Source organism: Berghia stephanieae, chromosome 14 (genome assembly GCF_034508935.2).
Source record: "Berghia stephanieae isolate SIO BIC M18660-M18661 chromosome 14, UCSD_Bste_1.3, whole genome shotgun sequence".
NCBI classification, from domain to species: domain Eukaryota; kingdom Metazoa; phylum Mollusca; class Gastropoda; order Nudibranchia; family Aeolidiidae; genus Berghia; species Berghia stephanieae.
Window position 1 is genome coordinate 22462935 of NC_088373.1, and position 14671 is coordinate 22477605.

At 34.0% G+C, this 14671-nt stretch overlaps 1 protein-coding gene across 1 annotated transcript; it reads right to left on the reverse strand.

Moving 5' to 3' along the window:
• Positions 1–221: 221 nt before the first annotated feature.
• LOC144960138 (uncharacterized) lies at positions 222–14411 on the reverse strand. The gene is made up of 6 exons (XM_078893121.1): positions 14273–14411; positions 10270–10569; positions 9207–9506; positions 7751–8113; positions 3333–3440; positions 222–2671 (listed from the first exon to the last, which is right to left on the reverse strand). The coding sequence occupies exons 2-6, from the start codon at positions 10544–10546 to the stop codon at positions 1968–1970; spliced, it is 1752 nt and encodes a 583-aa protein (XP_078749247.1). The 5' UTR covers positions 10547–10569; positions 14273–14411; the 3' UTR covers positions 222–1967.
• Positions 14412–14671: the final 260 nt, after the last annotated feature.

The window sequence follows — 14671 nt, forward strand, 5'->3', positions numbered from 1 at the left end:
GTGTATATCACAATTTAAAATTAGTTTTGGTATGATTACAATACTGATAAGAGTTCCTGTGCACTTTTTCACGTTTGCATAGAGAATGATATATTTTAATGGCGGAGGACCTGTCTGAAACATTAGTTGTGGTTGTCTGATTTTGCACGGCATGATTGTCTGAACTTGTGGTGATTGTGTGCGCATTAGTATATTGCATAGTTACGTACACATTTAATTGATTTAATTGAAGTAGGAGTGGAAGTAGTGCATGTAGGATGTTAAGGTCATCAGTAGAGAAATACACAAGAAACATTAGATTTGTAAATTAGTGTTGGTGTTATTGTTTTAAACTCACAAGATATTTCGATTATAATTCGTGTGTAGAAATGACCGGTAAGATTGAAAGATAATGTGAAAAATATTGAGGAATCGGTAACTAGCTGGCCATTTTTATGAATGGCTTGGAAAGCTAGAGCTGGTGGCAAAGTCACAAAATGTTTCCAGTTTAGATACGTTTGTGCCGTTGATTTGTTCCGGGTCTGAGCTAGTGTATGAGCAATTTTCTGATGGGGACAAATTACATAATGTGAACCTCGTGGGTAGGTTGATGAAAGCGTTAGGTGCAGATGAATAGTTACAGAGAGGAGTGTTAGAGACGAAAGGAAGTGTTAATGTTTTTGTTGCTGACTTGAGGAGATTTGTATCATTAATTGGATAGTATGAAAACGAGTCCTTTTTATAACGTGCATTCGTTGCTAGATTGCCTACATCTACGTCTGTCCAGTTGAAGCCTTTGTCGATTGTAGTAAGTTTGCCTTGGCAGGAGCTCAAGCAGGGTACCAATGCGTATTGTCGACGATAAGTTCTTTTAATTGTCCGGGTGCAGTCATATTAACTATTGGATTAAACCAACCTGTTACGCATGTAGTAGTTAAGGTCATTTCGCCAGTCATTGTGCCAAGGAAAGGAGGGCGACACGCTAGAAAATCTATTTATTATGGACGTGAAACTACAAGGCGAATTAGGAAGCTCTGTAACAAGAATGTAGATGATAGAGTTCATGGAAATGCATTCTCGGGGATATCGTGAACACAGTATGTGTGAACTGTGAACAGTAAAATAGGTGTTAATATTTGTTAATGTTCGTGTTGGCGTTAGTTGTTACCGCATGTCAGAAATTGGTCGTCTGAGAAGAATTCTGACCTAAGCTTGGTAGGATGCCATACAGTTTGTTTGTTTTTTAGGTGTTTAACGGCGCTTTCGACACTATTTAGGTCATTTAAGCGCCCCTACTGGGAGGTCGGTTAATGTCATGTTTTCTTTGTACAATCAGTCCTCAATGTTTCAGTGTCGTGGCTGTGGATGTTGTCTACACTTATAGCACCAGATTGTCAGACAGATGAAATGTTGTGTTGCCAGAAAGAGAGAATACAAAAAAATGCTTATAAAACAAGAGATGTTGTCGATGTAACGATGAATAGGGAAAAGCAGAAGTTACGGTCATTGGGTCAGAGTTAGCTGTTATACATTAATATGTATGAAAACAGACAGAAAGAAAAAGACAATGCAAATGACGAAAGCGAAGTAGAAATTGAGTGATGCAATCCAAGGAACGAGGTTCAGGGTGATAAAGATGGATGTTCGAAAGAGAACGGTTTTGTTGGACAAAGAAAGTTGAGGGATAGACGACCACCCAGATGGTTAGAAGATTATTTTGTCGAATAAATAAATATTGATCTTGATATCAGAAGAGGGATGTAATGATTATGTGCAAACTATTATCTTGGATAATTACGTCACATGTAATTGATTGTATTGAAAAAAAACCGAAATGGTGCACGAGAAAAGTGAGTGTGATCGGTAGAAAACTAAATAAAGAAGCGTTAGATTTGTAAATTCGAGTTGTTGTTATTGTTTTAAACCGACAGCAGCCTTAATTGTAGGTAGCAATCATTGTCCTTCATCATAGGCTAATTCCAGTAATCTCATTGCCCATGAACAGACGTGTTTGTTTGAGTTACATCAACATTCACATACATTTCCCTCACAACAGACTTTGACACATTCGGGGCATTCAACATATCTTGATCATCTGGTTCAACGTAGGAATCGCAATCTTCAATCGGTTGATTTACACTGACATTTACGTAGTTTTCCTTTACAACTGGCGTTGGCGCATTTGGTGTACTCGGTCTGTGGAGACAGTCAGGTTCAACGTATGAATCGCAATCTTCACTTGGTTGATGAACACTGACATTTACGTAGTTTTCCTTTACATCTGGCATTGGCGCATTCGGTGTACTCGGTCTGTTGAGGCTGTCTGGTTCTACGTAGGGATCGCAATCTTCACTGACGTAGGATCTGCCTGAAGAATTCATTATCGTTGTGTCATTCTGCATGGCATGATTGTCTGCACCGTTAAGTACATTCTCAGTATATTTTTGAGACATATCCCGTAGTCTGTAAGAATTTTGCATATCATTAATATTCAACATGTCGTAGTTGTCTAGACGTATCTCTTGGTAATGGGATTCCTGTACGCCATCTTGGTGTTGTTGCTGTTGTAATAGTATTACTTGTTGTTGTTGTTGTCGTTGAAATTGTGGTTCTGGTTGATGTTGTGGTTCTAAACTGTTTGTTGACGTTTGTAATTTCGTGACATTATTATGTGATCGTCTCCACTTTGTAACTGAAACATAAATAAGTAATTCACTGAGGTAAATAAACTTCGTCGAAATTGAATATGTAATGCTTTAGAATATCTTATGGGCAATATAGTAAATTATTATTGAGTTGTTGACAACTAATTTGCTAAATGAATTTATATTAAACCTTAGATTTACTTGGTTGGCATATTCACTTTTATTTTCTATCACCATAATTCGCTTAACAGATTATTGCTTTTGTTAGTATAGCTTCAAAATAACTAACAATTGTCTTCTTAAAATATGTGGAAACAAAATTTCCGTAAATGCAAGTATTACTTACATCAGAACCAACAAAATTTGATACTACTACTACTACTACTACTACTACTACTACTACTACTACTACTACTACTACTACTACTACTACTACTACTACTACTACTACTACTACTACTACTACTACTACTACTACTATTTCGAAGTATGGAATCTAAGTAGAACTATCGTAAAAGCGATAGGGAAAAATAAAATATAGCTTCTAAATGTATAACCGGAAGTGTCGAATCTTGATATATGGCATAATTACATGAACAAAATAATTTTTAATTTTCATATATTTATATTTCATTTTTAAAATTTAACCCATTACAAGAAAAATTAAGCATATTTATTGTTCTATCTCCTGGTTGGGAGCAATAATACCTGCTATCCAAATAATACAGCAAATAATGGCCATGATTACACATCCAATAACAAGCCAAATTCCAATACCGTCCATGAGACTATCATCATTGTCATCTTTCTTTATCTCTGTAAAACAAAATCGTGACATGATCTACCGTAATCGCATTTTCAAAAAATACTATATTATTTATGATAAAAATGGTTCATTTAAATACACGATTTAGTCTTTTAGTAAAAAGTGCGTTAAGAATTAATATAAATGGTAAATTTAACATTAGGAAACTTAACTATTGATTACAAAGGATGATGATCTCCAACTATTTATGATCCCATTATAAGTGCATCTTGCAAGTCCAATTCCAGTACTAACTTCTGTATCAATGTTGCTATATGTCGATATGTAACTGCCCAGGTATTTGAAGTGTTCCACCTCCTCCAGATTGGTCTTGGATTTTGACAACTTGTTTTGCTCTTTGTCTTTACATTCATGGCTTTTGTTTTGTCAGTATGTATTTTAAGTCATACATTTCTTGATACACTTTTTATGTTTTTCTTAATATCCTTCTGGGTATGCGAAAGAAGTGTGATGTCTTTGGAAATGTCGAAATCTTAAAGTCTTGTCTCCTTCACCATACTATTTCACTTGCATGGCCCCTGTACGTCATTTTCCTCTCAACCCAATAAATAACAACAAGAAAGAATGTAAGTGAGAATACATATCACTAATTGCCTCCCTTCTGTACCTTAATCATTTACATTTTCCGTCATGGCGTACAGAGTACTGATTTTCTTTGTACAAATTTTATGTATGCTGATGACTCTCTTTAAGAATCCATAGACTGTTCGTATTTTCCAATGTGGCGGATGATGAGTACTGTCAAAAGCCTTCTGAAAATCACTGAAGTTAATATGGTACTTGTTCACATTGCTCAAGTTGACGGGAAGTTAATTCTTTCTTTTTATGTATTTATTCTAAGAAATCGTTTGAGAGAATGAACTGCGATATTTTTACGTATGTAACACTGTTTCAATGAAAAGAATAATATTAAGTGAAAACAGAAGCTCAATAAAAAGCTGATTATAAAAGGAGTAAGGAGCTCACATGCCTGGCAATAATTCATGTTCACTACGTCTCCATCGCGTTACAGGGTCCCGATATATTCATCTTTTATTGATCATCGGTAACTTGTAAGTTATTTGACAGTTACAGCTTAATTAAGTAAAGGCCCGACAGATCCTGGGATCAATTAATCTTTTAATTGAAGCTTTTAAATTGACACGCAACCGTTAATTGTGAAAACAAGTCTCGCCAGTTATTCTGTAAAAATATCTTGATACACACTTAGAATAACATGTAGAATTGATCTATTTAGATAATTGACGAGTACTTTAAGTGCCTTTCAAAAACATGTTACTAAACCTGGATTTGACAGGCATTTTATCCTCTGACAAGATTAATAAAACATGAGTAAACTAAAGGCAAAAAATGACCTTACTGGTACGACAACTTGTTTGGCCCGGGAGAGCGTTTATATCTGTGTTGAACACGTGGCCTCAAGTAGTCAGGGAGTGAAGGCTCTAATAATGACCAGGTTAAAAGCGACCTTTTTTGGGATCGTAGATAGCTCATACGATAGAGTCACGCTCTCCCGGGCCAGGCGGAGTTGTACCAGTAAGGTCGGATTTGAGTCCCCATCGCCACCGCGAATTTTTTATTCTCAATTGTCTTCTGGCACTTTCATACATACATCATTTCTTGTTGTTAACACAGTGCCTGGTCCATTCACTTTTCTGTAGCAATGACGATGACAATTTTTATTTTATATTTTTGTAGGAAATACTACTCTTAAATCAAAGCCCTATCTCCACTGAGTAAAAATCTTTTTGAATTATGAAAATCCATTAATATATAACAAAGTTATGCAGTTTCAAAGATGTCATTTATTTGGATGACTGACAAAGAGAAAAATATACGGAACATATGGGACGCTTTTTCTGCGTTTTATTCTGGTTTGTGCCTGTATCTCGCTTAATACGTGGAATTAAATATTACAACTTGGCAATTTTATGGCAAAATTATCAGAAAATATGATGAAGACATCAGAAGAGTTCTAACTTGTATAGTTTTAGAGCTGTATGGCTAGGGTCAACTATAAATTTGTTTTAAAATATACATAATATTGATCATTTGGAACTTTTCCGAAGTGTACTCTTGTGTCTACAACCCATACAAATGACACGAAAAATGCCTGCTGAATTATTATCAATCAGTCCCGTGAGACCATGGCTTATGTTAGTTCTAGTATTTATTTGAGAGAAGAGAGAGAGAGAGAGAGAGAGAGAGAGAGAGAGAGAGAGAGAGAGAGAGAATGTGTTAATCTACTATCCCTATGACATAACAATGAAACAATACCTTAATTTTTTAAAAAGCGCGCGAGGATTTGTGTCATCCGTCGTCGCGAACAAGGTTGCCAGATGGCCACGTGTGTGGCCAAGTGTATAATTTTGTTTCTTTTTTTTTTTACATTTTATTCATCTATGTTTGTCTCAGTGACATTTATCCTAGTCTATTCATTTTTCTGTTTGTTAAAATTTAGTTCATTTTAAGTGGGCCAGTTTTGATATTGAAAGCCATATGATTTTCTATTTAGCCACTTTTGAAGTCGAATTTGGTCAGGTTAAAGTCTGGCCATCTGGCAGCCTTGCCTCGCTCACGTCATTTTCGTGTCGCGCGATGGTGGAGCAAAATGGCCGTCTCCATATTTTCACTCATTGAAATGCAACATAATCGAATGAAATTTGAAATACAAATAGAAGAAATGTGCATATATAACCTTATGAGCGACAAAACCTCTCCTCTTTGTAGTTTTAGAAATATTGTACTCCAAAGAGTAAAAATCTATTTTTAACGGTCTTCTGGTTATTGTACGAGTTTTGTCGCTTGTCATAATCTAAAATGACCTCTTTTCTAACTGTGTGCCAACTTTCAGTCATATTCAATTATAAACAGCGTCGTAATTAATTCTTAAAAATAGCATGTACGAAACGGCTTCGTCCCATATTTTGACGCGAATTCGGGCACTTCGTGAGCGAAAAAGAGGCCCAAAGATTTGTGCGGGATAGTCATTGCTACTTTTCTGAAATAAACTAAAGATTAGCCTAACATCTAAGAAGATATTGCTTGTGCACTTCTTAAAGTCCAAGATCAAGGATAATATGTGATCAGAGGAATCGACCTTTTCCTAGTCGCTTTTATTTTAGCAAAGCAAAAGAGATATAGCTACTGCACCCTACATTTTTTAGATTATCACTTTGTTAAGCGTATAATTTCAACTTGTACTGAAAACAACCGGTCTCTTCATTCTCCAGACTTAAGTCACTCTTGTCGTGGGGATATTTAATTTACAAATTGTATTAAACTCACCTGAAAACAACATTGAACTAAAGAATGGGATAAGTCTTGTCATTCAGGAAATTTTCATTAATGATTGCCAGCGAACTTAAGATAATTTCGTGTAAAGCATGGACAATAATTTAATTCGAAATGGGACCACTTTGAACATATACTAGATCTCAATAATGACCAAATAACAACCGATGAAATAAAGTGTGCAATATCAGAATTGAATAACTATAAAGTGCAAGGAATCAATGAAATTCACCCAGAAATGATCAAGTATGTAGAGGACTTCTAAATAGTTATAGTAACTGAAGTATACGATTTTAAAAAATGGGAGTCAAAGACGTTCAAGATGACTGAAATTTTGGAACAATCATTCCATTGTCAAAGTAATGAGACCTTAGCAATAGCTTAAACTGGGGAAAATAACGTTGCTTATATATATATATATATATATATATATATATATATATATATATATATATATATATATATATATATATATATATATATATATACTGCTGGATGAACAAACCAACAAGACCGAAGTTTGATATTTGAAATCAAGTGTACTAATCCTTATGATACACAGTTGCGTACCTAGTGTGCTGTGCCAACTAACACCTAGGTGGGTCTAGAACACCATCATGAGATTTGTTTTGGTTTTTTGTCGAGATTACTTTGCATTACTTGAAATAATGAAATTATGTCTTTATTCGAGAGAGAGAGAGAGAGAGAGAGAGAGAGAGAGAGAGAGAGAGGGAGGGGGGAGAGAGAGAGTTAGAGAGAGAGGGAGATAGATAGATAGATAGATAGATAGATAGATAGATAGATAGATAGATAGATAGATAGATAGATAGATAGATAGATAGATAGATAGATAGATAGATAGATAGATAGATAGATAGATAGATAGATAGATAAATAGATAGATAGAAAGACAAGAGTCATAACACCGACTGCAATTGTTACACAGTTAAAAGAAAAATAAATAAAATAAATAATATAATAAATGATTTTTTGTGTGACTGCGCACCTGCTGTTGCTATCGTGACGTTGAAGCTGTAGTCCAATCCATCACCAATCCCGTTATCAATGGTCAACACATACTGACCAACAGTTTTAGTAGTAACTCTAAAAATGTGTAAATCTAAAGTGCCTTCTGGGACGTGCCCTGGTACATATGACACATAATACATGCTGTCATCAACTATCTCTGCTGTCACAGCACGTCTTCTTCTTCTTCTGTTATTGTCTGAGATGTTATTGTCTGAGACTTTCTTCAAAGTGTATGCCTGTGGTTTGGGGTAACCAATGATGGGAATGATTACATTCAAAGTTGTCCCATTCTTTGATGTGTACTCTGTTGTATCAAAGTCTGATGGAAGCTCTGGCACACCTGGGATCAAATGGGATAAAGTTGTCTTTTTTTTTTAATTTGTAGATAGAGTGTTCTCTGTGTAATGAAAAATTATTTCCGTGACTATTCCTTCTTAACATTAAAATTTCAATTCTCTACTTAATCCTCCTTCTCTTCTTCTTTTTCTTCTTCTTCTTCTTCTTCTTCTTCTTCTTCTTCTTCTTCTTCTTCTTCTTCTTCTTCTTCTTCTTCTTCTTCTTCTTCTTCTTGTGTGTGTATGTGTATAACTAATCCGTAGATTCTCTCATATTGTTTACAAATGCTTTTTGGTCATCGTGATATTGGGAAAAGAATCTTGTAATATGTATTGCACTATTCAATATTATAATGTATTAATTAACATATATGTCATTTATCATTGTTTTCTCTTACATACTTTCTTACTTACATTGGACATTCAAAGTTAACTCAGACTTTTTATCATAACATCCGGTCACATGATCAGTAATAATCAGCATTTATGACTAATCATTTTGCTCCTAAGGCGCTCATGAATTTTATTTCTTTGAAATGGAGATATCGCTGCGATATATTAGATGATTAACGTCAAGAAATATGGATTAAAGACGCCAATTTTGCTTGAATTATAGCGAGATTTGATCTTTCAACCTCGCTGTTGCAAGCCGATTCTGTCGGTAGCTATCGTTAAGCTATGGCCTTACACTGAAACCCAATAGGACTGGTCTTTTGACGTCATTATTTGCTTTTTCCACCAACTAGTGAGTTTTCGTTAGTAATGGTCATAGAAAAAGGAGACCCATTGGTTGAACTATTGAATACAACTCCCGATTTGTTTTCTTTTGTGGTCAAAGACTGGTCTTTTGACGTCATTTGTTCGTCAGTTTCAGGCTATAAATTAAAGATGGCTACAGTCTGGCACTACTTGAATAATATTCTATTATCACAAAGGCTGATATGTTAAAACAATGTCTCTTGCTAATCAAAAATACGCAATCCAAGCGACTTTGAAATAACTTTTGCCACCCCGTTACGCATCCTAAAGCATCAAATAAAGACAATCTATCATAAAGGAAATTATTATTACTACAAATATAGTTTTATAAATACCTACATTTGACAAAGACACTGATATCCCTATTATTCGTTCCATCTCCAATCTTATTGTCAGCCACACACCTATAAATCTCTGTATCCTTGCATGACATCTTTTTCGTTGCTGTTTTAGTAATGCCATATAATCCCCATATCTGGTCTTCTGTATTGTCAAATTCATCTGACCTTTGACCTTGTATTGACACATCAGGTTTTGGATTACCCTCGGCACGACACACAAAAGTCACCGTGTCATCAGCTGATACCGTCAGTTCTGAAGACTCTGAGTTGGCTTTGTATTCCTCCACTGTGGCCGTGTCTGTATTGGGTCAAAATTCACGTTGTGGTTGGAATTATAACATGTGATATTAATTGACTTATCTTTTAGAGGGAAGAACTATATATTGTCTTTAGCATCATATTTTTGTTTCTTTCTGCTTGGTGACAAAAATTTATAAAAGTCGACACTTGTTAGATTTCTTGCCAAAACAAAAGCAGTTGATAAACTGATGAAAGTTCTTAATTATATTGATATTAACATAATATTTAAAAAAAACTAAGAAAATGTATGAAATTATTTGAAAGAATACGCGCATTTTTTCTCCACAGAAGGAAATTACTTTAGAATATTTTATTGAAAATTTCAAAGATATGTGGCCCTAATAAAAATAAGGTTCAAAATGATTATATCATAGAACTTAATTTATCTCATCGTATTTATCAACCAATGTTAACCTCCTCCGTCTAATGGACTATCTGTAATATACAAACTTTCACCATTTTCTACTGAGGAGCAATGGGTCTTAAACTTTGATATAAAAGCCTTGTTCTAATAATTATGCATTGCAGTCACTAAGACATAAAAATTCTGAAATTTTATTAATTCTACACAGTTATAATTATTTTTAAACATCATTTCACCACTATTTCATAAATATGTAATTCTTCAGTCATAGCTTTTAGGTCATCGTGATATTGGGAAAATTATTATTTAATATGTATTGCACTATTCAATATTATAATGTGTTAATTAACATGTATGTCATTTATCATTGTTTTCTATTCCATCCTTTCTTACTTACATTGGACATTCAAAGTTAACTCAGACTTTTTATCATAACATCCGGTCACATGATCAGCCTGACATAAACATCCTTTGTTGTTATCTTCCTTCCCTACATGTATATTCTGTGTAGCTGTTTCTCCATTGTAGACATTTTCTTTACCAGCACATTTCGTGGTGACCTTGTTGACCCCTGGATAACCGCCATATACTTGGCACGTGACCACGACAAGTTCACCGCTAGTCACAGTTACAACTTCACCATTAGCAACGGGTTGTCCATTGTTGACAGTCATTTTAGGTAAAGAAGATGGTGGTTCTAAGGAAATATGCATTACCTAATTAGGTGAACATATATAAAGTGATCGCCGTCTGAAATTGACTTCATGTCGGGTTTTACTAGATTTTAAAAATGGACTTCAAAGTTAAAACGGCTGAAGATATAATATTGGGAATTAAGTAGTTAAAGTCCATTAATTTCCCTTAATAAACAACATTGAATATAACAGCTTCAAAAAAGAACATAATACCAAACATGGAAAGTTTCGGGCTCAAAACTCTTCTTAAACAAATATTTTTAAAAATCAGTAAAGACATGAGTGCATTACCAAATTCCATTTAGACGTCAGAGATATTTTGTAGGTCCTCTCTGTAGATTTTTCTACAGAGCGGACGTACAAAATATCTCTGCCGTCTATCTGCAACATTAATATATTTATGTCTTTATTGATTTATGTTGTTGGCTGAAGAATAGTTTGAGCCCGAAACGTTAAGAGATGAAGTGAGTAGAAAAGAGCCAGAAGACAATAGACAATAAACAAAATTTCGCGGCGGTGATGGGGTTTGAACCCGCGACCTTATTGGTACCTCTCACAGGCCAGGCGGATTTGTTGTACAAATAAGGTCGCGGGTTCAAACCCCATCGCTGCCGCGAAAAAAAATTATTCTCTATTGTCTTCTGGCACTTTTCTACTCACTTCATCTCTTGTTGTTACCAACATAAGTGCCTGCTCCACTCACTTTTCTGAATTGAAAATTCAGCCCGAAACGTTCCATGTTTAGTTGTTTTTTTTTTCGTTTTTTTTGAAGCTGTTATATTGATTTTTGATGATTACTTGTTGCAGTCCACACAGCTTGTAGCAGATTATTGTCACTTTAATTTTTCTGAACGTGAGTTATACACTATAAAAACAACACGGTATTATTTAGGATTTAATGTAAAGCTTTAGTATCTGGTTCAATCTGACTAAAATCAATTATTTTTAAATTCAGTATTGGTAAGGTTTGTCACATATTATTAAAACGTGTAGTATACTATTGACATAGATATAGTGAGGAGCAGAAAGAGGTATCAGTAATGATGTGAAAAATCGAGTATGGAGAAGATAAAAAACAGAGAATACAAAGTCACGGGGACAATGCCAAACTCAGAATACAATTGACACGACATCCTCCGCCTGGCCGAGAGAGAGAGAGAGAGAGAGAGAGAGAGAGAGAGAGAGAGAGAGAGAGAGAGAGAAAGAGAGAGAGAGAGAGAGAGAGAGAGAGAGAGAGAGAGAGAGAGAGAGAGAGAGAGAGAGAGAGAGCAAATGCAGGTCAACGAAATTAGAAGCTTCTATTCTGTCAACCTTTTTCAAACAATGATGTGATTAATGCTTCTTCTCATTTGTCTGTTACTTCCTGCTGCCACAGAGACGCTTTTGTTACGATAGTCAAAAGTGGAGTTATTTCAGTTACAAATGTTTCACGAGCTTATTATGTATTTCATCGGGACTTGTTGCTTTATGCGGGTTGATATATGTAACTATTCAGTTTTTAATTTAGTATTGTCAATTTAGGCACGATTAGTTGATTAGACTAGAAGTCACTGTCTGGTCTAATTCTTCTCTCTCGTCCATCTGAATCTTTTCAGGGGTGTTGTACTTGATCTAAAAACACATTTATCTTTACATTTACATTTTTTTATATTTTGTAGCAAAAATTAAACAATTGAACTGACATTTCTTGCGCTGACATGATATTGTTGATTGCCCTTGACTTTTTGCTACAATGTTCGTTGAAGTTAGAAAATAAGAGTTAATTTGAATTTCAACTAGCTTTTCTTTATACTAAAAGATATAGCAACTGAGTCCTGTGGAATTAGGCTAGAGATATTCAAACTGTAATAAAAATACAGTAATTCATACATATCAATGACAATTATAATCTAAGGTTCCATCACACATGAAGCGATATTATGAGATTATATAACATTAGCCTGGATCTTAATTAGTAAAGAATGGGAAACTTTTTAATTATTCATGTGTCTTGGCCTTTTGACTTTGTGCCTCCAACGGTAAAGGACAATTTGATTTGCCTCTCAAAGTTTGTTTACCCCTTCTGTTGATTTGAAGTCTGAATGTAAATTAGCAACAGACGTCACTCGTTTGTGGAGCATTATCCTGGCTATTTATTCTCTTAGACCGCATATTTGGGATTTTATCATAATTTAAATTGAGTAAAACGACATCTTTGAGGGACTTAGATTTGCCAAATTGATTTCTGTTGATTCACGTTTCAATATTTCAAATTTCCAAAATGTTGTAGATCAATCAATGGATTGTGAATGTTTTGTGCTGTGTTGATATTGTTATACGCAGAGAAGTAATCGTTTAGATCTAATCATGTATAATACCCCTGGTATTAATTGTGGTCAAACGCAAGCAATGCAAACTTTTGAAGAAATTGTCTTGATGTAACTTAACTTCAAAATACTTCTTTATTAACTTATTACTCATTTATTATGTATGAATGACGTAGAGTAATTTAATATTGGTATGTGCAAAGTGTTATGTGTTTAACATTGGCAACATGTTGATTATTAAGATATAACAAGTGATCGAATGTTACAAATATTATAAATTTAAAATTAGAGGAATGGCCTATAAAACTGTTTCTTGCTTTGGTACAGCAAGTGATTGTTACAATCATCGAAGAAGTATACGAATTATGTGTGTTATTCCTACAATTGAATAATTAATTCACGAAGATTTGAAAAAAATCATTAATGGACTTAGATATTACAGTAATTGAAACTTTTATGTTTATAATGACAACTTTTCTTTCAGTAGAATCTTCCAATGTGACATTATGTGTTTGAAATAACACAAATTGGGCACCTTGGTCTTATTTTAGTATAATAGGCCTAGATGCTTTTAATATATTTATGTTGTTAAATGACAAAATAAATGTATTTTTATATTTTCCAAATTTAAGGTAAACAAACACTTTACAAAAATCACGAAATTAGGGTATTTACTCTGTCTATCACCATGGTTACATTTTGATATAGAATTAATCAACAACCAACCAAAAGTTATGAAATCGAAAATATATACCCGATGTATTAATTTAATCAAATGACAATTCATGGGTTTACAACAATAAGCGAAATATGTATATTCAATCGTGATTATAGATTGAAGTTTTCTTATTGTTAGGCTAGCTTTGTAACCAGTATCACAATTCAATATAATCGGTATGCTTGTATGGAATACTGTATTACTTCCATAGCTGTTATAATTCTGATTTACATTTTATTTTGATTAGAAAACATTTTTCTTTATTCACGTTTCACTTGCTACAATCTCATTTTTAAAAATCAGCAAACTAAAAGTCTATGGATTTTTCAGATATGCAGAACTTTCTGGTGAAAGTATTCAAAGATCCGAAACATGTTCTTATCTGCTGTGGATATAACTTTTATTTGATTATTTATTACTTGTTAAAATGACAAATAGATCAGTGCATTTTCTTATCTGTTGTAGATCTATAGTTTGTTGATCATTAAAATGAGAAAATATTTTGCAAACTACTGGTGACTAATGTGTATGGAATTTGATCAATTTTTCGTGACTGTTTTATAGCAAATCACATTTGATTCTTTATTGGTCTCAAAGCAAAATGAAATGTTCATATCTTTTGAATTTAGCATTTTTCATTGATATCAAAATATTTTTAAAAATAGCATGGAATAACCTTACCTTGTACTGTAATACTTTTACTTTCCTCTGTTTTCAGGTCATCAAAGATTTGTTGGTTGCTTTACACGTCATGGTAAGAACTCCTCCTTTCTCTGGGACTACTTTGTAATTGTATCTGTAATACTCTAATGGGTTTGTTTGTCCTACTGGTGTAATGACACTTCTGTCACTTGCTGTAACTATCATTGTAGATCTGGGATTTACATTGGCAATGGACACGTCACAGTACATGTCAAATGAGGATGTAGATTCACATTTATTCATGGTGGCAGGTTCTTTGTCGTCATGCAAGGTCAGAATTATTCCACTTGGACCATCTAAAATTGGAAGCACACGTTGTTCAATTAAAGTTTATTTATTTATTTTGCTATTTTGAAGTTTAACAGAGGTAGTCATGTT

Bases quoted from the DNA above. Each gene is read 5' to 3' on its own strand.
- LOC144960138 (XM_078893121.1), bottom strand. From the start codon at position 10,546: ATGACTGTCAACAATGGACAACCCGTTGCTAATGGTGAAGTTGTAACT. The intron at 9,507-10,269 runs GTAAGTAAGAAA...GACCCAATACAG, and splicing joins GTTAACTTTGAATGTCCAAT to ACACGGCCACAGTGGAGGAA. The intron at 3,441-7,750 runs GTGCGCAGTCAC...TTTGTTTTACAG, and splicing joins CGTCACGATAGCAACAGCAG to AGATAAAGAAAGATGACAAT.